Source organism: Microcebus murinus, chromosome 16 (genome assembly GCF_040939455.1).
Source record: "Microcebus murinus isolate Inina chromosome 16, M.murinus_Inina_mat1.0, whole genome shotgun sequence".
Lineage (NCBI taxonomy): Eukaryota > Metazoa > Chordata > Mammalia > Primates > Cheirogaleidae > Microcebus > Microcebus murinus.
Window position 1 is genome coordinate 55,105,396 of NC_134119.1, and position 22,006 is coordinate 55,127,401.

General features: G+C 41.6%; 1 protein-coding gene across 1 annotated transcript; it reads left to right on the forward strand.

The window, feature by feature from the left end:
- The first annotated feature begins 407 nt into the window (after positions 1-407).
- TMEM128 (transmembrane protein 128) lies at positions 408-11,373 on the forward strand. The gene is made up of 5 exons (XM_012739727.3): positions 408-557; positions 2,293-2,434; positions 6,407-6,565; positions 9,268-9,374; positions 10,654-11,373. The coding sequence occupies exons 1-4, from the start codon at positions 461-463 to the stop codon at positions 9,365-9,367; spliced, it is 498 nt and encodes a 165-aa protein (XP_012595181.1). The 5' UTR covers positions 408-460; the 3' UTR covers positions 9,368-9,374; positions 10,654-11,373.
- Positions 11,374-22,006: the final 10,633 nt, after the last annotated feature.

The window sequence follows — 22,006 nt, forward strand, 5'->3', positions numbered from 1 at the left end:
GCTGCCTTCAACCCTGCTGAGTCTGGCTGCGCGACTCTCGAAAAGCGGGAGTAGGAACGAAGCTGGAGGCCGAGAGTCGAGGGCTGGGTGCAGAGTATTTCTTATGCTTTGGCACCGGGAGCCTGGGAGGGCTCTGGAAGCGGGGCAGCTCGGCCGCGCATCCCTGTCCTGCACGCCTGTGGCGGCGGCAGTAATCCTGGTCCTGCTGGGCTTCCGTAGCTCGGAATAAACTTGGGAAAACTGTCGACCGGGAAAATTCAGTATTTTAAAATTCAAACCAGGCCTGCGGAGTCGAGTGCAGAACCCACAGCGCCAACTCCACCCCAGTTTACTGCCTACTAAAACCGAGAAGGCAACTGTAGTCTCCATCCCCGACGCCCGGAGACCCCGGCCCCGGAGCCGACGCCGGAAGCGCTGCGTGTCAGACGCCACTTCCGTCGCGTTTCGGGGCGGTGCCGACATGGACGCTTCACAGGCCCGGGAGCAGCTCCGGAGGCGATTCCTGCTCCTGCCGGACGCCGAGTGCCCCCTGGATAGCGAGGGCGACGCCGGGCCGGGTGAGGCGCTCTCCCTGGTGTACTGCGAGCCGCGCTGAGGGCCCCGGGGCGAGGCGCCCGGAAACGGCTGGCCTCACGGGCCTCCCGCAGCTCTAGCTCAGTCAGGAGGAACCGAGTTTTCGTTTTTCAAATCTTACCAAGTAGTTTTGCAAGTCGGATATTTAATGTCATGAAAGATCCTTAGAGATAGCGTAGTTCTGCGCATCTTCATCTCAGCTGCGCTTCAGGATTCCTTAGATGGCTGGTTTAACACCTATTTGGAAATATCCATTATAATTAAATATATCGACCGGTTCTAAGGTTTAAGAATTTGGCCTGGCACGGTGGCTCGCGCCTGTAATCCTAGCATTCTGGGAGGCTGAGGCGGGAGGATCACTTGAGGCCAGGAGTTGGAGACCAGCCTAAGCAAGAGGGAGACCTCCTCTCTACCAGAAAAAAAGAAAGAAAATAAAAGTTAGCTGGGTGTGTTGGTGCACACCTGTAGTCCCAGCTACTCCAGAGGCTGAGGCTGGCTTCAACCCAGGAGTTCCAGGTTGCAGTGAGCTATGATGAGGCCACTGTACTCCAGCCTGGGTGACAGAGCGAGACCCTGTCTCAAAAAAAAAAAAAAAAAAAAATACGGAAAAACCTGTAATTTTACCACAGTACACAAAGACGTGTGCATAGTGTTTCGCCTCAGGATTGCCTGTAATAGCAAATGAATGGAAATATCTGATTGCCAGCAGGAAACTGGCTAAATAAGCGTGTCTATATCTATACATGACAAGCTGGACAGACTATTATGTCCCAGTGGGGATGATTGCCAAAGGGAGGCTCAGGACAGCGTATGGTATGCCAGCATTCGAGTACAAAGCATAACCTCTGTGGTGTGTGTTCACCTGTGGATGGAAGAATTCCTCTGGACATTGAAACTGGGGTTAAGGATGGGAGGGAGATATTTTAGATCTTTTTTATTCTGTATGTTGTAAACAAAATAAACACAACATCATGCCCATCTCACGCCTGTAATCCCAGGTGTGATTTACAAATTTTGAGGATATTTCTCTGAATCTACATTATGAATAAGCTCCCCAGGGTTTCTGGTGGTCATCTAAAGGCCCAGAACCCCAAATGTAGACCAGTGGTTCTCACATGAACTTAGCATGTCAGAGTCACTTGGGGAACTTGTAGGAAATCACCCATCTGACCCAACCCCTATCCATCTACTCTTTCAGATTGGGTCCCAGATAGGAGAAATGACTTGTCTGTCACCTGTCAAGACAGTGCTGTGCTGGGAGTAGAGCTCTAGAGTGCCCTTTGCACTTTCAGCTGCCTCAAAAGGTTATGTTTGTTTAAAATAACTAAACTATTTAGTTATAAAAAGTGTTCTTGAAAGAGCACGAGTCCATTTCATGCTCTAACGTTTGCCTTTGACATTTTTATTAATTAACAGGGCTAATTACTTTCCTAGAAGAAGTGTGAAACATAAAATTCCCACACTTCCAGGTGGCAGCATTATTTCTGAAAGACTAAGAAAATGTAAATTTGATTTCACAATTCATTTAGAGGCAATAAGTTGACTATATTGAACATTTTGTAGTGGGCTACTATTGTTTCTGTAAATATAAACCTATCTTGATGGTTTTACAGAAGGATTTGGTGCTATAAAGGGAGAGCCTCACTCTAGGAAATGATTTTATTTGGCTTAAAACAAGTGTAAGTTTTCCTTACAAGTTGAAATCTCACTTCTTTGCAGAAACCTCTACAGCTGTTGAGAAAAAGCAGAAAGCTCTTCCAAGACTTAATATCCATTGTGGATTCTGGATTTTGGCATCCATTGCTCTGACCTATTATGTTGATTTCTTTAAAATCCTTAAAGAAAACTTTCACACTAGTAGGTGAGAAAACTTTATTGCTTTATAAGTTAAACCCTTATTTTTCATTTTATATTTTGTCAGCTGAATTCTTCAAACGCTTAGTAAGCACCTACTCTGTCAATACCTCCCATGTTGGAGGTGCTGGTGATTCACAGATGAATGAGAGACATTGGTCAAAGGGTATAAATTTTCATTTACAAGATGAATAGGAATGGGCATGGTGTCTCACGCCTGTAATCCCAGCACTTTGGTAGCAAAAATGGGAGGATTGCTTGATGCCAAGAGTTTGAGACCAGCCTGGGCAATATTAGTGAAACCCTGTGTCTACAAAATTTTTTTTTAAATTAGCTGGGCATGGTGGTGCACACCTGTAGTTCCAGCTATTTAGGAGGCTGAAGCAAGAGGATAGCTTAAGCCAAGAAATTTGAGGCTGCAGTGACTTCTGATCATGCCACTGCACTCTAGCCTGGGTGACAGAGTGAGAGCCTGGCTCTTTAAAAAAAAAAGAAATGGGGCTGGGCGCGGTGGCTCACGCCTGTAATCCTAGCTCTCTGGGAGGCCGAGGCGGGCGGATTGCTCGAGGTCGGGAGTTCAAAACCAGCCTGAGCAAGAGCGAGACCCCGTCTCTACTATAAATAGAAAGAAACTAATTGGCCAACTAATATATATAGAAAAAATTAGCCGGGCATGGTGGTGCATGCCTGTAGTCCCAGCTACTTGGGAGGCTGAGACAGAAGGATCGCTTGAGCCCAGGAGTCTGAGGTTGCTGTGAGCTAGGCTGACGCCACGGCACTCACTCTAGCCTAGGCAACAAAGTGAGACTCTGTCTCAAAAAAAAAAGAAAAAAAAAAAAAAAAAGAAATGAATAAGTTTTGGTGAATCTCATATACAGCATGATGACTATAGCTAATAATGCTGTATTGTATACTTGAAATTTGCTAAGAGAGTAGATCTTAAGTGTCATTGCTATACATGCACAAACTCATACAAAAAACCAGTGGTATCTATGAGCTGATGGATGTGTTAATTGATCATGATAGTCATTTCATAATGTATACTTATATGAAGTCATCTCATTGTACACCTTGAATATATACAATTTTAACTTGTCAGTTATACCTCAGTCAAGTCGGAAAAAGCGACAAGGGTGTGTGTGCTCTGGGAGTGCACAGCAGAGTGCATGAGAACTGAAAATTTCACTGTGCCTTTTCAGCACAGATGTGTTGTAGGATGAGGAAGTTAGTGAATTTAAGAAGGACCTGATCTATTTGGAACACGATGGAGGGAGAAAGACTGACTGAGGTCTTTATGAAGACGAAGTGCAGAAGTACTGGGGAGGGAGTAAGAATAGTGGCTCGTTGCCCATGAAAATCGGGCCCCAGGGTTTGCTTCAGAGAGTAGTTCCAGCACGCATGTGACTATAGGGTGTGACTGAATTAGATGAGGTAAAGGTCACCAGGGGGAGGAGTCAGAACTTTGTGGCCAGGCCGATATAAAATAGTTCCTGATTCACGGGGACGGAGATGTCTTCAGTATGATCTTGAGGTGACGTGGAGAAGGTTGTGAATCATGTCCCTGTGTCCTCACTGCACATTGGACAGGCATGTGGAGACCCAGATAATTGACGACAAGGAGGGATGTTGGTGAGCGTCAGAGCTGGCGTGGAGAGGACTGGTTTTCTTGGGGTCAAGAGTAGTAATTTGAAAGTGCCAGAGGGGCTAGCAAGATGTAGGCGGGACTGTGGTCCTCTGGTATCATGGCAAGACACACAGTTTCTCCTCTAGGCCTTTGGGAGGAGCCCTGACTCCTGGAGGGGGATACTGAGGAGCTGGAGCAAGCGAGCAGTCGGCAAAGTAGGCAGAGGGTGTTTATTTAAACTGTTGAGGGTAGAAAGCTTGTCCTTTCTGATTTCTGTGAGTAGGAACTGTCCCTAAACACTCCCATCTTCTTCCCTTTCATCTCACTCACTTTTTCCCTGGGAGGTGGTGTGGTTCACCTGAGTGTGAGATGAGGAACTGGACATACGTAGCTCAGCACCTTCTTCCTTTGAGAGTGAGCTGCCCAAGGCAAGCACAGATTCTGGTGTGCTTTGCTGTGCTATCATTTTATGGGGGCAGCTCCAACAGGAGAAGGTCTCAGTCTTCACTGTGACTTGGAACCCAGTGGCTAAGTGTCTATTTCTGGGTTTCAGTGTTAGGAAGCACTTTGTCACCACTTCCCACAGCTATGTCAGTAATAAAGCTGACATTTGCTCTTCATCAGTGTGACTCCATTTCTCTCAGTCGGGCTGGGAAGAGAGAGGATGTGTCCTTCAAATAGCACTGCCATCAGTTTTTCTCTCATTCATCAAGTATTTTGTGAGAGCATGAGATGTGGCTATGGCTATGGGTGCCAGTGATAAGTAGGTACATTTCCAGCCTTCTAACAGCTCCTTCTAGGCCACAGCAAAGTTACCAGGCCTCATGGTGGGTGCTCTGTAAGCAAAGGCGCAGGATGTTACAGGAGAACATAGGAGGGGTACCTAGTCCAGTTCAACCTCAGGAGTGGAGACCTTTTTGAGGTTTAAGAAGAAATAGGAGAAATTTTTCTATTTGTGTCCTATATTAGGTATTCTCAGTAGTTTAAAGAAATGATCACATGTATAAGATGTTTGGGGCGGCTACGGTAGGAAGTGGCATGTCCAGGACCACAGCTGTCATGTGGCAGAGACAAAGTGCAGGGGTACTGGGGAGGAAGGGGGAATATTGGGCTCCAGGGAGAAGGGGTACAGAGGGAAATGCAATTACACTCACAGGTGCTGGGACCAGGGCTGTGGGGGATGGGAAGGAAGTCGAATCATAGGCCTATCCTTGAAAAAGTATTGTCTTAGAGAAAAAAAAACATAATTGCGTAATCAAAGCCAATTTGTATTCTTGGCGAGGGACTCATTAAGCAGGGGGTAGTTTGAGCAGCTGTGGAAGGAGAGGGGTGAACAGAAGGAAATGCAGGCTTTCTGCTTTTTGAAAACAGCTCATTCCTCAGATACCTGAGTAATTTCTTTTTTCCCTGCATTAGCCTCATTTCAGAAGCTTGAGGCATTAGGGTTCCTTACATCCATGCAAAGCTAGAGGAGGATGCCTCATGCACACTGAGTCAGGTCATGGTTGGAATTGAAGAGGAACAAAAAGGCATTGTCCTTTGGGGGGAGGGTAAGAAAGATTCTGAAAATGGGAGAGTTTCATGTAGATATCTTTCATGAGAGAGAATTTGAATTAACTATCTTTCAAATTGATTTTCAGTATTCCAAGAAATTCTGCTTAACTTGGAGGAGTTAATGGTACTTGATAAGAATGTTCTTTATTACTCTCATACTCAGAAACAACCAGAAAGCTTCTATCTTTCCTGTAGTTTTAAAGAAAATGCATAGCTGTAACCAGGGTTCCTTCTTTGTGTTTTCTGGACAGAGTCTCACTTTGTTGCCTGGGCTGGAGTGCAGTGGTATCAGCCTAGCTCACAGCAACCTCAAACTCCTAGGCTCAAGCAATCTTCATCTGTCAGCCTCCTGAGTAGCTGGGACTACAGGTGCGAGTCACCATCCCCAGCTAATTTTTCAATTTTTAGTAGAGACGGGGTCTTGCTTTTGCTCAGGCTGGTCTCGAACCCCTGAGCTCAAGCCATCCTCCCACCTTGGCCTCCTAGAGTGCTAGGATTACAGGCGTGAGCCCCTGCTCCTGGCCCAGGGTTCTTTCTTGGTTGGCTGGTTTATGAAAGTATTCTTCAAAGTCTTACTCTTTAATCCTTTGATGAGCCATGTGTTGTCTTTTCTCACCCCAATCTCCCATAAATAGAGGCTTACTATAAGCTGTTACTGTAATTGAATTTCCCTCTGTACCCCTTCTTCAGTTGATATTCTTCTTAGACGTTGATATGTAAGCTGTTAATGAAATGTTTAAGATATCTGCTGATTTGCTAAGGGTTATATAAGTAACCCCTATGTTATTTTTGTCTCCACAGTTGGTTTCTGTTTGGAGGTGCCTTGTTGCTTGTCAGTTTACTGATTGCATTTTACTGCATAGTGTATCTGGAATGGTATCGTGGGATTGGGGAATATGATGTCAAGTATCCAATGTTGATACCCATTACAACTGCTACATTTATTGCAGCAGGAATTTGGTAAGTTAACTTTGAAGACTTATAGGAATGAAAAACACACATTCTTTTTTTGATCAGATAATGATGTACATGGTCCAAATTCTGAAAGAAAAAAAAAGTGTAACAGGAAAAAGAGTCTCATAGTCATTCCTGTTCTCTGGTTCCCTTTTTATTATCATCTCTTTATTTATGTACCTAGTTATTTAAAACACAAATGGTGACATTCTATACATATTGTGCATTTTGCCTTTTAAATCTTTTCACTGTGATGTACCATACATGCAGAAAAGTAGAAAAAAACTAAAATGTACAGCTGAATGAATTCTCACAAAATGAGCATTGATGTCCACTGCACCCCCGTCAAGAAAGACAACTAAGCCAGTACCTGGTCACCCCTTCATACTCCTTCCATCACTACATCATCTTTCCTGCCATAAGGAGATACTGTTCTGACCTTTATGGTAATTACTTGCTTTTGCATCCCTTAAATACTCTATTTTTTTTAACTTTATAGAAATGGATTCATACAGTATGTATTCTTTTGCATTTGGTTGCTATGTGCAACATGATGTAGGATTCATCTGTTGTTGCCCATAACAGTTATTTGTTTTCATTGTTATTTAGCATTCCATTGTATAACTAAATCCCAATTTATCTATTCCACTGTTGATTGCATTTGAGTTGTTTCCAGTTTGGGTTATTAATATGAAGGATGCTATTAAGAACATTCTTGTACATGTCTTTTGCAGAACGTGTACATGTTTCTGTTGGATATATGTATATATATGTGTATGTGTATCTATATATATGTATATGTATACAGACCCACACACACACAGACACACAGACACACACACACACACACACACACACACGGTGAAATTGTTGGGTCATAGGGTGTGTGTGTATCTCCATCTTCAGTAAATAGTGCCAAACTGATCTCCAAAGTGGTTGTTCATCTTTTTTTTCCTTTTCTTTTTCAGTGGAGCCATATTAGTTTAGAGTTCTTCCAAACAGTACATAGAGATGTGTCTCATTATTTTAAACAGTTACATAATCTTCACAACGTGAAGATTTATTTAGCAAGTTCTTATTTAGCAAGTTCTCTGTTGTTAGTTATTTTTATACTGAAACAATGCCACGATAAATATCTTTCTGCATAATTTAATAGGTACGCAATGAAAAAAACAGTTTTTCTATTTATAAAAGTATTATAAAAGCAATATTTATAAAAGCAATATTAGCTCACTAAAGAAAAATCTGTAAATTACAGAAAAATACAAAGGAAACATGTTCGATGATCCTGTCAATCAGAAAAAGTTACTCTTCAAATATTGTGTATAGCTTTTCAGTTTTTCTTTATTTAAGTTAATTGAATTTTGACTTTGGAAATATCACATACCTGTATACATATTCAGTTTAAATGTTTGCTTTCTGTGACTTATTTTCTATAGTTGAAGTTCAAGGATATTTGACATTGTGATGTGGTTTTTATTAATCATTCAGTGAAGTGGGTATACAGATGTGTTATTTTACTTTTCCCCATAAGGCTAAGATAACCCCAGAAATGTTAATTTTTTAGACCAGTAGGATTATAGTTATTATATTATATTATATTATATTATAGTTATAGGATTATAGTTATAGATTAAAATTCATACTTGTCAAAATATTATATATTAAAACCAATAACTCTCTGTGAAAATTAATTGACTATAGTCTGTGTGCTGAGGGACAGGGTAAAAAAAACAGTGTCTCCCTCCTTGTCACTCACTCTAGAACTTGGAGGAAACTAAGAGCAGTTGACAGATAAGGAAACTGAGGCTGAGAGAAATAAAAGTTAACATACTAAATTATCCCTATTCTGTGCTTATAGCTTCAGTCATTTAAAATCATTTGTACTTAGTGTTTTATTTTTTACTTTAGTGATAGGAATAATTTATTTCTCAATGAAAAATTTAAGCTTATAAACAATTACTTTTTTTTTTTTTTCTGAGACAGAGTCTCACTTTGTTGCCCAGGCTAGAGTGAGTGCCATGGCATCAGCCTAGCTCACAGCAACCTCAAACTCCTGGGCTCAAGCAATCTTACTGCCTCAGCCTCCTGAGTAGCTGGGACTACAGGCACGCGCCACCATGCCCAGCTAATTTTTTTTTCTATATATATCAGTTGTCCAATTAATTTCTTTCTATTTATAGTAGAGACGGGGTCTCGCTCTTGCTCAGGCTGGTTTTGAACTCCTGACCTCGAGCAATCCACCCGCCTTGGCCTCCCAGAGTGCTAGGATTACAGGCATGAGCCACCGCGCCCGGCCAACAATTACTTTTTTCATTCTGTTTTTCAGAGAAATACGTTTGTCTTTTTTACCATGATAGCTTAGTATGTGAGATCATAAAAGCAGGTATAGCCATTTAAATTCATATTTTATTATAGACAATAACTTTAAGAGACTTAAGCTTCTGTTAAGCCATATCAACTCCCATTAGAAATCTTTAGTGTTTCCAATTCCAAGTACTTTTTAAAGAAATTATAACAGTTCCATAAGTATATCCAGAGCTTTTCTTTCTAACATTGGCTAAATCACACATGTGAGAAATACAATGTATATGGAAAGTTGCTGCTTGCATGAATTTTCCCAAATTGAGTTCTTTAAATCTAGATTCTAGAATATTTGTGTATATTACAGTTACAGTTGTCAACTGTTTGTTTTTCATTCTTTTCAGCTTCAACATTGCTTTATGGCATGTGTGGTCATTTTTTACTCCATTGCTGTTGTTTACTCAATTTATGGGGGTTGTAATGTTTATCTCACTCCTTGGATGATCTGAAGGTAAGAGATCAGGAATAGTGTTTCTCATAATGAACTTATTTGGAAAATATCTTTCATGATGATTTTCAGTTGGACACAGCTGTAACAGATGACTTGTAAATTATTTTAGTTATGTTTATACCAGAGCTGTTCATCCATTGCACTCTAAGATAAAAGGGGACTGAGACCTGTGTCTTTTGTAAAATTTAGTTCTAAGTGACTACTTTTTAGAGATAGCATCCTGCCTTTCAAAGACCTCAGAAAGACAGGATTTGTACCTTCCAGCATGGTTAAAAAAACACATTAGACCATTTTGTATTGAAGTCAGCATCCATCAGTTTATATCCAGTGAGTCTTGGCTATATTTTTCTTAAGGAATGGGAACACAGAAAGGATGGGCAATTTTACCTAATTGGGAAAAAAAAATTCTGCCATCTTCTAACTGTCCTGGCTACCTCATAACAATTTGATGGATGACACATCAACTTTTTTTTGGTATTATTTATAGAATTTCTGCCTCCCCACAGACCACCCAACCCTTAGCCTGCTGCCATTACACAAGTGTGTATTGAGGATACTCACTCTGTGTACTTAGGGGCAAGATGAAAAAGACAAAGGTAGTCTCTCCCTTCATGTCACTGACATCAGAACTTTGAGGAAATTTACTTTATACAGCAATTTACAGATTTGGGAACTGAGGCCCAGAGAAGTAAAAGTTAATAAAATTCTCAGGAAATTAATGAAAACTGACTGATAAACAGCATGTATTCCTTATGGGATTTTAAAGGACAGTCACTGTAACTGTATAAAGAAGAAATGGACATAATCTCACTGTTGCCAGTCTGAAAAGAGTTGCTAGCAGCTCTGTGCCCATGCTGATGCCTGCAGTACCCTCCGTGCACCATGCTGTCTAGGGCCACCGGCCCTCGGTAGATGCTCTGTCCCTGTGCGTGTGTGTTGCCCCCAGCAGCTCAGGGCTCCTGAGTAATTTCACATCTCTGAACATTTTCTCATCTGACCCTCTCACCCACCGCTCCCCTTCTGATGTTTTTAAATTGTTTTTAGCTGTTCAGTTTTGCATTTTCACAGATGTTTGAGAGCTTTTGACTTATTGCTGACCTGAATTTATAATTGGCAGTTGACAGCCAGATGGTGGTGTAGGTCACAGACAGATTGAACTGTGCTTTTTAATGTTAAATTCAGTAGCTTAAGATAAAATGTTTTACTTGAGACATAAGTGCTGTTTTTCTTTCAGATTTAAGGACACATAATTTTTTTTTATTTTTTATTTTTTTTACAGATGGTGCTCTTGCTGTGTTGCCCAGGCTGGCCTTGAACTCTTTCCTCAGTCTCCCGAGTAGCTGGGAGAGACCGCAGTCGGTGTGCCAGTGTGCCTAGTTGGACGTGTAAATTTAAAGCAAATGATTAAACATCTGCCTAGCTGAAAGCATCACAGACAGTTAATGGAAAGGCTGCAATGCATTTTTGCACCTGGGAAGTGAGGGGTTTCCTGGGAAAAATTGTGACTTTGTAGATCTGTTGTTGAAATCAGAATAAATTATAATTCATTTGGATGTTCTTAAACTCAAATGATTATTGAATTTTTCAGAAGTCTGTGTTACATAGAAATAACTATTTTGCAACATTAATCTGTTTGAATCCTTGGGGAAGGTAGTGGTTTCATTATAGGGACATAATGCATTCACAATATGCTAAATAAATTGTTCACTCTTCCATATAAAGGGTAGCAGTTCATTGTTTAGGATGACTGAGTATGTGTAAAGGAATTATGTTGTCATGTACCTTTAACCCAGCTTCAGTAATTACTATATATCTTATTTTTATAATAGTCTTGTTGGGTGAGAAGACCAAACAAAAGTATTTTATGTTTTCCCATCACTTTATATTTTATCATTGTATAAATTATTGAGTTTTTAGCATTTTCTAACATGAACTTTTAATCATTTTTATGTATGCATAATTTTTCTGTACCATTTAAATAAATATTTTTATAACTCTTTGTGGGTTTTGTTCATACAAACTTTGGAATAGCTTCCGTTTTTAGCTGTTAGCACTTTGAGTTAACTATAGAAATAATAAAGGCTACTCTGCTCTTCAAAGACCTCCTAATGACAGTATTTCTACTTTCAAATGCAAATATGTTCACATTAAATCCAAATATCATAGAATGTGCCTTATGTTGACTCTTTTCTCTGTAAAGTGACTTCTAGAAATGACCTGATTTAGTCACCACTTTTGTCTAGTTCAGATCACATCCTGCCACTTACTGGCCACAGGACCTTCAGTAGTACAGGTTGAGTATCCCAAATCCAAAAATCTGAAATTCTAAATGCTCCCAAATCCCAAACTTTTTGATCACTGATATAATGTTCAAAGGAAATGCTCATTGTAGCATTTTGAATTTCAGAGTATAATGCAAATATTTCAAAATATGAAAAAAAGGCAAAATCCAAAACATTTTTGGTCCCAAGCACTTTGGAGAAGGGATACTTATTATTTTTTCAACTGTGAGGTGGGAATATCTGTCTTGTAGGTTATGGATAATAGTAATGTTTATGAAACACCTATTACAGTGCCTGGCACATAGTAGGTCCTCATGCACTAAATGGTAACAGGGAGAGAAAGAGAAAGCAGAATCTGGGATTAGGAACATTACATCAGGCCATGATGTTTGTGCAGGGAAAAGTCAGGCATGATTAGTAACCAGAATGCAGCCCAGGACGTGAAGGTGTGTGTGTTTTCTTTAAAGTAGGGAGCAAGATCCAGCAGAGGCCAGCGTCAGGTAGCCCTGTCAGTGACGTGAGATCCAGTGCAACCTCAAGGCTGCACACCCTGCCAGGTGGAGCACTTGGTTGAGACCCACAGGTGGGAACTTGGGTGGGGCCAAAGGAGAGTGCCCCAGTGCCGGCTCTCACACATTTTATATCTTGTTTTTTTTTTGAGACAGAGTTTCACCCTATTGCCCTGGGTAGAGTGCAGTGATGTCATCATAGCTCACAGCAACCTCAGACTCCTGGGTTCAAGCTGTCCTCTGCCTCAGCCTCCCTATAGCCAGGACTACAGGTGTGTGCCATGATACCTAGCTAATTTTTCTGTTTTTGGAAGAGACAGGGTCTTGCTCTTGCTTAGGCTAGTCTTGAGCTCTTGACCTCAAGCAATCTTCCCACTTTGACCTCCCAGAGTGCTAAGATTATAGGCATGAGCCACCACACTCGGCCTCTTTTTTTTTTTTTCTTGAAGAGTTATTTTTACAACTTGGATAGAAATCTAAAGTTGGGATTTTCTGTTTAATACAATTTGTTAAGACCCAATTAGCTGAGAGCCAATAATTGTGGCCAAGCAAGATGGTGTGGAGATTATCTTGTTACTTAGAAAGAGACATTTTAATAAATTAGTTTAAGCAGGATCATGACTAGTCTTTGTTCCTGTTAAACAACTGCTAATGCAAGGTGCTTATGGATCTTTTCCTTTATTATAACTATTAAATAAAAACAGCATCAAGCAATCTTGTTATTGCTTCCAAACAAGCTTATAGGAGGATCACCTAACATGTAAAATAATGAATAACCAAATTGACAGTTGTAGATCTTTATCATGAAAGTCAGGGAAATGATAGAAGCAAGTATGTATTCTGACTTTGATGGTCAGTGTCAAGACCAGGTTTTCAACCTGCGCAGGTAGCACACCACTTGCTGAGGCCCTGTGCTCAGAGGCTCTGATTCAGTTGGTGGATGAGGCTATCCACATTGCTGGAAGAATTCCTCAAGTGATTCTCATGTAGCCTGGCTCCAGATCTGTCCTACTACCTGAGCCAGTTTGCGTAGAGACATCTCTGTAGAAGCTAGGATTTATTAATAGAATTTGCAGAGAACACAGATAACTGAATCCAATTTAGTTCACTAGGGTAAAAACCAGATTGGGACTTCCCCCAAATCTGGGGGGACCTAGCTTGGGAGGCAATGGACTTTCTAGGGGACTTCAAACAGGATTTAAAGTTCCTGGTTGTATTTGGTTTTATGTAACAAAAATATGGTCTCTGGCTACAGTTTAGCAAAAGAGAAATGCATTGGACAGAAATTGAAGAAAACATTGAAGAACCACATCTTGCAAAGGACAGGGGCTAGGAGTGTAGGTAATAGAAGTAATAAATAGGACATGACTTCTCACCATCCTAAGGAAGGAGTGTCATGTAAAAGAATTTTGGGGCCATGTTTTAAAATTGCCACAGTTTGATATCTGGCCATAAATAAACTATATCCTCCCACATACAAAAGTCATCTCCCAGGAATCCCTGCACAGTCTCATCCCATTACAGCATCAGACCTAGGCTTGAGATCCAGGATCTCATCATCTAAATCTGCACCAGGTGCATATGAGGTTCCTCAGGTATACGGTCCTTTTCATCTGAGCACCTTTAAAGGCAAGTTGCCTGCCACGCTGACTCCAGTCATACAGTGGTGGGAGAGCCATAGGGTGGCTGTGATAGACATTCCCATTCAAAAAGTGGTAAGTCATGCACTCATTGGTCCATAGCAATTCTGAAATTCAGATGGGCACATGCCCCCCAGTATTGCTTCCTAAAAATGTGTTAAAGCTCTTGGCTCCACCCTCTGGGTTCTATATCACCTTCTGAGTCTTTTTTTTTTTTTTTGGTAAGAAAACTGAGTTTGGAATTGAGGAGCCTTTCAGCCTACTTCCTACTTTGGGCTCTTTAGAAGGGCCCAAAGACTCTATTTGTCAAAGAAATAAGAAACGTGTCAATGAGTAGGGTTAAGCAGCTCCGAGCTGGTGAATAGTGTGCGGATGCCATTGCGGAGCAAGGCTCTCTCACAGGAACTGGAATGACAGGATGCCGTCATGGAGGAGGCTGTCCTAGCTTTGCCCTTACCAGGCAGAGCTAACCATACACGGCACAGTCTTCATTCAGGGGGGTCAACCTTTTCGTTATGTGCCGCAGTCTAAATCTAGATTTTGACATTATACACATCACACTGGCCACTACACTGGTGAAGTTGTGTAACCTGGTCTGATGAACAGGAAGTAGCATATACTTTAGATGCCATACATGTAAATATGTGTGTGTGTGTGTGTGTGTGTGTGTGTGTGTGTATAAACACACACAGTTGACCCTTGAACAGCAGGGATATTAGGGCCATTGATCCCCCCACTCCATGCAGTTGAAAATCTCCACATGTAACTTTTGACTCCCCCCAACTTCACTACTAACAGCCTACCAGTGACTGGAAGCCTTACCAATAACATACATAGTAAATTAACATATTTTGTATGTTACATGTGTTATATACTGTATTCTTACCATAAAGTAAGCTAAAGAAAAGAAAATGTTATTAAGAAAATCATAGAGAAGAGAAAATACATTTACAGTACTGTACTGTATTTATCGATAAGTTTACATCATCTGCTTACAAAATGAATCATCTGTCTGAAATGGCAGGCAACCGTAGCTGCAGACCTCAGACTGTGGTACCTATCAAGCAATTCAACTATTTCTTGTAATGTCATGACTTTGCTATTTGAGAGCACTTCCAGCATCACAGTGGCACTTTGTATGGGTCCATGGTGTTATTCAAGGTTTATGGTATTGCACTAAACATGATGAAAAATACACGAAAATTGAGAGATCACTTTTTACTTTGATATACAATTTACTGGAGGGATGAACTGCTCATGCAGAAATGATTAGCATCACATGGCATTTTAAGTTGATACTTGAAACACTTAAGCTCACTGCAATAGCAATAGGAGGTGGCTATGAAATTATTAAGTATTACCATAGTATAGTATGTCCTAAAGTTACTTTTATGTAATTATGATTTAATACTGTATTTTTATGTTATTTATATTTCTTGACTGTGAATAGTGCCATTTGCATTATGTATATGTATGTTTTGCTACATTAACATTGTATTAGGTCATTAGATATGAAATGTCTGATTTTGAATTGGACAAGAAGCAGTACAATTAATCAAAGTATGCAAACTATTGACACTTTTGCCATCTTTATGGTAGCTTGTTTTTTTGTTTTTTTGTTTTTTTTTTTTTAAGACAGAGTCTTGCTTTGTTGCCCAGGCTAGAGTGAGTGCCATGGCATCAGCCTAGCTCACAGCAACCTCAATCTCCTGGGCTCAAGCAATCCTCCTGCCTCAGCCTCCCGAGTAGCTGGGACTACAGGCATGCACCGCTGCGCCCAGTTAATTTTTTGTATATATATTTTTAGTTGGTCAACTAATTTCCTTCTATTTTTAGTAGAGACGGGGTCTTGCTCTTCCTCAGGCTGGTTTTTAATTCCTGACCTTGAGCAATCTGCCTGCCTTGGCCTCCCAGAGTGCTAGGATTACAGGCGTGAGCCACCATGCCCGGCCTATGGTAGCTTGTTTATGCCAGCAGCCAAGAAGTCTGGAGAGCAAGTGGTGATGAAATCACAAAATGTGCTTTCCACAGCTTACTGAGAATTGAATGTTTTTCCTTGCAAGAGCTGGTCCAAAGCCTGGAAGAAGTTGGTACAATGTCTGGTGAATATGGTGGATGAAAGAGAATTTCCAAGTCCAGCTCTCTATAGTTTGAGCAGCGTTGTTTGTGACATGTTGTCTTGTAAGAGGTCTGGCCTGTCTCTATGGACCAATCTTGCCTGCTTCATTGTCAGCATCCTCATCACTTCATCCAGTTGGTTGCAGTAGACATCCAATGTAATCGACTGACCAGGTTTCATGAAGGTATAGGAGGTAATACCAGCACTGGACCACCAAACAGACACCATTAGCTTTTTTTGATGAATTTTCGGTTTTGGACTGTGTTTTGGCACTTCATATTTATCCAACCACTGTGCTGAATGCTTGCAATTGTCAAAAAGAATCCATTTTTCATCACCCATAACAATACAGTGCGGAAACGGTTCACCTTTATGTTGCAACAGCAAAGAAAGGCAAGCTTCAAGATGGTTTCTCTTCTGATGCTTGTTTAATCCATGTGGTGCCCACCTACCCAGCTTCTTTACCTTGTCCATTTGTTTCTAATGGTCCAATATTATTGGAATAGTAATGTCAAACCCTGCTGCAAATTCATGCGCAGGTTGAGATGGATTTGCTTCCACTACAGTTTTCAGCTCATCATTATCCACCTTGGTCTTAGGTTGCCCATGTGGCTCATATTTTCAAGATTCAAATCACCAGAATGGAACTTCTTAAGCCATTGATGTACTGTGCTTTCATTAGCCACACCCTTCCTAAACACTTGGTGGGTATTTTGAGCCGTCTGCACTGCATTGGTTCCATGATGGAACTCATATTCAAAAATAACACAAATTTTGGACTTATCCATGGTTACACAAAAATTGCTCTAAAAAAATTTGAAAGGTAATCACAAGCCGAAACATGCATTTGAAAGACTGAGGATGTAACTTCACAATAAAAATTTTAAAAAGTGTCAAAGTGAAATGTCAGTGATATCAAATAAAAAGTAAGACATTTCATTCTTAATAACCTAATATATTCGTGTATACTTTATGGCACTAACTAGGCATGGTGGTGCATGCCTATAGTCCTAGCTACTCAGGAGGCTGAGGTGGGAGGATCGCTTGAGGCCAGGAGTTTGAAGCTATAGTGTACTCTAATCAAGCCTGTGAATAGCTACTGTATGTAACATAGTGAGACCCCATCTCTAAAAATGAAAAAAGGTAGTAAATGATAAAAGCAACTAGTATCTTCTATATACATTTTATGCACTCATGACATACCTAACTTTTTCCTAATTTTTCTTTATTTCTGGGCCATGCAGTTCATCTGTGAGTTTTTTTTAATTGTCAGAAATTACCAAAAATTTTTCAAATATATTTATTGAAAAAATCCTTTTATAAGTGGACCCATGCCATTTAAACTTGCATGGGTTTATTCAAGGATCAATCGTGTGTGTGTGTGTGTGTGTGTGTGTGTATAGTGTATGTATGTATGTATGTATGTATACACACACACACACACACACAGAGGGTGGGAGATGACCCCTATACAAATTCAGGAGCCTCAGTGATCTGGAGCATGTTGAGCTATCACCTCCAAGGTAAAAGACAAGACGTTGTTCCTGGTACTGGTTACCATTTAAAAAGAGGCACAATGCTTACAGGAATTTTTAGATGTTGGAAGCAACATGAGCTTCCCATCATGAACTGTATGTTATCTGATCCACCAAACCATAAAGTTGAACATGCGCGGCAGCAATACATTGTCAAGTAGAAATGGCATATAAGACGTTGAACTTGAGCAGGTTTGGAAACCATAAGTAAGTTGCACATGCAGGTGACTCAGATTCCTTGGAGACCAACTCCTTTGGTTGACAATGCTTGGCTGGAAAAAGAAAACAAAAAAGAAAAAAGAAACCAACACCTGTTCATTGTTTTCTTTCCTCAATCCAGACCTGTGGTCCCATGGGAGCTGCTCATGACTGAGGAGAGAGCTCAGGCTGTCTACAGGTGCTTCTGTACCATATGGTGGCAGCTGCCCAAAGAAGACAGCTGCAGCATTACAGCCCCACCCAAAGGACAGTGGTGAAGGAAAATCCTCCCAGTCAGCAGAATGGTGAGTGGTACATTTGCTTGCCCACTCCGTCTGGGCTAAGAGACATCCAGAATGCAAATCTATACCGTCTCATGGATGGTTGCTAACAGGATAACAGTTTTGCTAGGTGGTCAGTGACTTGAAAAGAAAAGGATTGGAAGATTGGTGACAAAGAGAATCGGGAAAGAGGGATGCAGCTAGATCTCTGTAATGGGTACAGTGCTCTCAGAATGGATGTAGAGATCTGTGTCTCACCAACGGCCCTCCGCTGCAGAGCAAGTGGGCAGCATGGCATGTTCTGGGGGTGTCTGTCAGCCTTCCCCAGCCATCCAGTGCTTGCCCTGTACAGGGTGCATGATGGCAGGGATGGAAGTTGTGCACAGGATTAGCACAGAAGTCCTCTGGCCACGGCTCAGCTTGCTGGTAAGTGCTGGTGCGGAATCTGCTGCAGTGGTTTTAAAAGAGGGCCTTGAATTTTTTGAAATGCCTCTCATTGAGAGGGAACTCTTTAGCTCCTTCCCTTGAATCTGGGCGGGCCTCAAGGTGCTGGCAGACGCAATGTCTGGTGAAAGTCCATTCCTTGTAGATGGTGCCTTGTCACTGTGTCCCCACATAGTAGAAGGGGTAAGGGATCTCTCTGGGATGTCTTTTATGAGGGCTAATCCCAGCCATGAAATCTCCACCCTCTGCTCTGATCACCTCCCAAGGCCCCATCTCCCAATACCATCACCTATCTGATTAGGATTCAACATATGATTTTTTTTTTTTTTTTTTTGAGACAGGGTCTCTCTATCATCCGGGCTAGAGTGCAGTGCTGTCATCATAACTCACAGCAACCTCAAACTCCTGGGCTCAAGCAATCCTGCTGCCTCAGCCTCCCGAGTAGCTGGGACTACAGGCATGTGCCACCCATGCCCGGCTAATTTTTTCTATATACATTAGTTGGCCAATTAATTTCTATTTATAGTAGAGACGGGGTCTCGCTCTTGCTCAGGCTGGTTTCGAACTCCTGACCTCGAGCAATCCACCAGCCTTGGCCTCCCAGAGTGCTAGGATTACAGGCGTGAGCGCAGGGCCTAAATGTTAATTTCTTAGTTTTGACAAATGTATCAGGGTGCATAAGATGTTAGAGGAAGCTGGGTGAAGGGGTGACAGGAATGGTGTATACTATCTTTGCAACTCTTCTATAACTATAACATTATTTCAAAAGATAAAGATACTTTGTATGAGGGGTCTTTTAAAAGTTCATGAAAAATGCATATCATGAAAAACCTATACATGGATTTCAATTTTTTTTGCACCCATAAACTCATGTAATACTAACTTGTTATAACATGTCTGAACCAGATCTAGTGTGAGGCACCAGGAAGGATAAGACAGAAGTTTGAAAAGAGCCCCTATCAGAGCAATGTGCATTCTGCTAAAATTGAAGCAAGAACAAACACCAATTTATGGTGAAGTTTGGTTGGAAGAATGGTGAAATCATTGATGATCATGAAATGTTTATGGGGAAAATGCCCCCTCAAAATCAGCAGTTTACAAATGGAGAACTCCTTTCAAGAAGGGATGAGACAATGTTGAAGATGAAGCCCACTGCAGCAGATCATCTGCACCCATCTGCAAGGAAAAGCACATCTCGTTCATGGCCTGATTAAGAGGACCGATGATTAACAGCAGAAACAATAGCAAACACCACAGACATCTCAATTGGTTCAGTTTATATAATTCTTACTGAAAAATTAAAGTTGAGCAAACTTTCGACTCAATGGGTGCCTAAACTGTTGCTCCCAGATCAGCTGCAGAGCTTTCAATGGAAATTGTATTTCATTTATTTATTTCTATTTTTAATTTTTTTTTATTGACAAGAGTCTTCCTCCATGGCTCAGACTAGAGTGCAGTGGCATCGTCGTAGCTCACTGAAACCTCCAACTCCTGGGCTCAAGCGGTCCTCCTACCTCAGCCTCCCGAGTAGCTGGGACCACAGGTGTGCAGCACTATGCCCAGCTAAATTTTAAAAATATTTTGTAGAGAGGAGGGTCTCACTATGTTGCCCAGGCTGGTCTCCTGGGCAGATGTGATCCTCCTGCCTCTGCCTCTGTTAGAGGCAAGGACCCTCAAAGACCCTCAACTCCCCTATGACTCGTCCTACGCATGGACTTCGCCCTGGAAAATTCCAGCTATAGCTCCGAGAAGAATGCATTCCCTGACGTGCTTGCTCCAGGGCATGCTACCTGCAATTGTTCCGGACCACCTGCCAGGTTGGAGATGAGTAACCAGTCAAAAACAGGATACCGATAAGACGCTGATTGGGGCTGATTAACCCAGACCCAAGCCTCATCGTAGCCCCACTCTATTTTTTTGTTTCTACTTCCTTGTTTCTGTATGCTTATAAAACCTACTAAGAATCTAAGTAAAGCAGACCTTGACAACCCTTTGCTTGGTCTCGTTTCTTTCTTTCGCCCATCTCTTTCAGGCACGGTCCCCCTCGCCCCCGCGAGTAACAGAAGGTCCTGCGGGTCGGGACATGCCTCCCAAAGTGCTGGTATTACCAGTGTGAGCTGCTGTGCCCAGCCACAATGGAAATTTTAAACAAGTGGGATCCAGATTCCGGGGTGTTTCTTTGAAGAACTGTAGCAGGAGACATAACCTGGCTTTTCCAGTACTATCCTGAGGAAAAGCCACAGTCAAAGCAGTGGCTACCAAGGGGTGGGCCAGTCAAGAGCAAAGGTCACAGCAACAGGTTTGGGGGTGCCCAAGGCATTTTTCTTGTTGGCTTTGGGGGGGCTAAAGAATGATAACGTCTGCTTATTATGAGACTGCTTTGAGAAAATTAGTCAAAACTTTAGCAGAAAAACACCTGGGGAAGCTTCACCAGAGCTTCTCCACCACGACAATGCTCCCTCATCAAGCAGGGCGAGCTGTGAAGCTGCAGCGGGAACAGGCAGGCGTCTACCTCACAGGCCTCATTCGGCTCCTTCTGGCTGCTTTTTGTTTCCTAATCTTAAAAAATCTAAAAAAGGTACCCACTTTTCTTCCATTAATAATGTAAAAAGGACTGAATTGACCTGGCTAAATTCCCAGGACTCTTCAGCTCTTCACGGTGGACTGAATGGCTGGTGTCATCGCTTGCAACAGTGTCTCGAACTTGATGGAGCTTATGTTCAGACACAAAGTTTATATTTTTTATTTTAATTCCATTTTTCCTTAAACATTTTGAAGTTTCTTCATACATTGTGAAATGGCTTAATTGAGCTAATTACCATGTGCTATTTCATGTACTTATTTTTTTGTGGTGAAAACTCTTAAAATCTACTTGCTTAGCAATTGTCAACAATACCATATACTTCTTGGTTGGTAATGCCTAGGTAAAAAAAAAAAGAGAGAGAGAGAGAAAGAGACCATATGTTCAGTAGCTCACACCTATAATCTCAGCACTTTGGGAGGCCAAGGCAAGAGGATTGCTTGAGGCCAGGCGAGTTTGAGACCAGCCTGGGCAACATACCAAGACTCCCGTCTCTACAAAAAATACGAAAGTTAGCTGCATGTGGGGTGCATGTCTGTGGTCCCAGCTCCTTGGGAGGCTGAGGCAGGAGGATCATCTGAGCCCAAGAGTTTGAGGTTGCTGTGAGCTCTGATCAGGCCATTGCACTCCCACCTGGGCAACAGAGGGAGATGCTGTCTCAAAAAAGAAAACAAAAAAATGAAAAAGAACACCATATATTGCTATTAACTACAGTCACCATGTTGTACAATAGACCCCTTGAACTTATTCTTCTTGTCCGATTGAATGTTGTACCCTTTGAGCAACATTTCCTAACCCCCAATATCCCCTTCTCCCAGCCCCTGGTAACCGCCATGCTACTATCTACTTGTGTGAGCTCAACTTTTTAGATTCCACAGATAAATGAGATCATGTGGCATTTGTCTTTCTGTGCCTGGCTTATTTCACCTAACATGATGTCTTCCAGGTTCACCCATGTTGTTGCAAATGACAGGATCTCCTCCTTTTTTTAAGGCTGAATGATATTCTGTTGTGTCTGTATACCACATTTCCTTATCCATTCA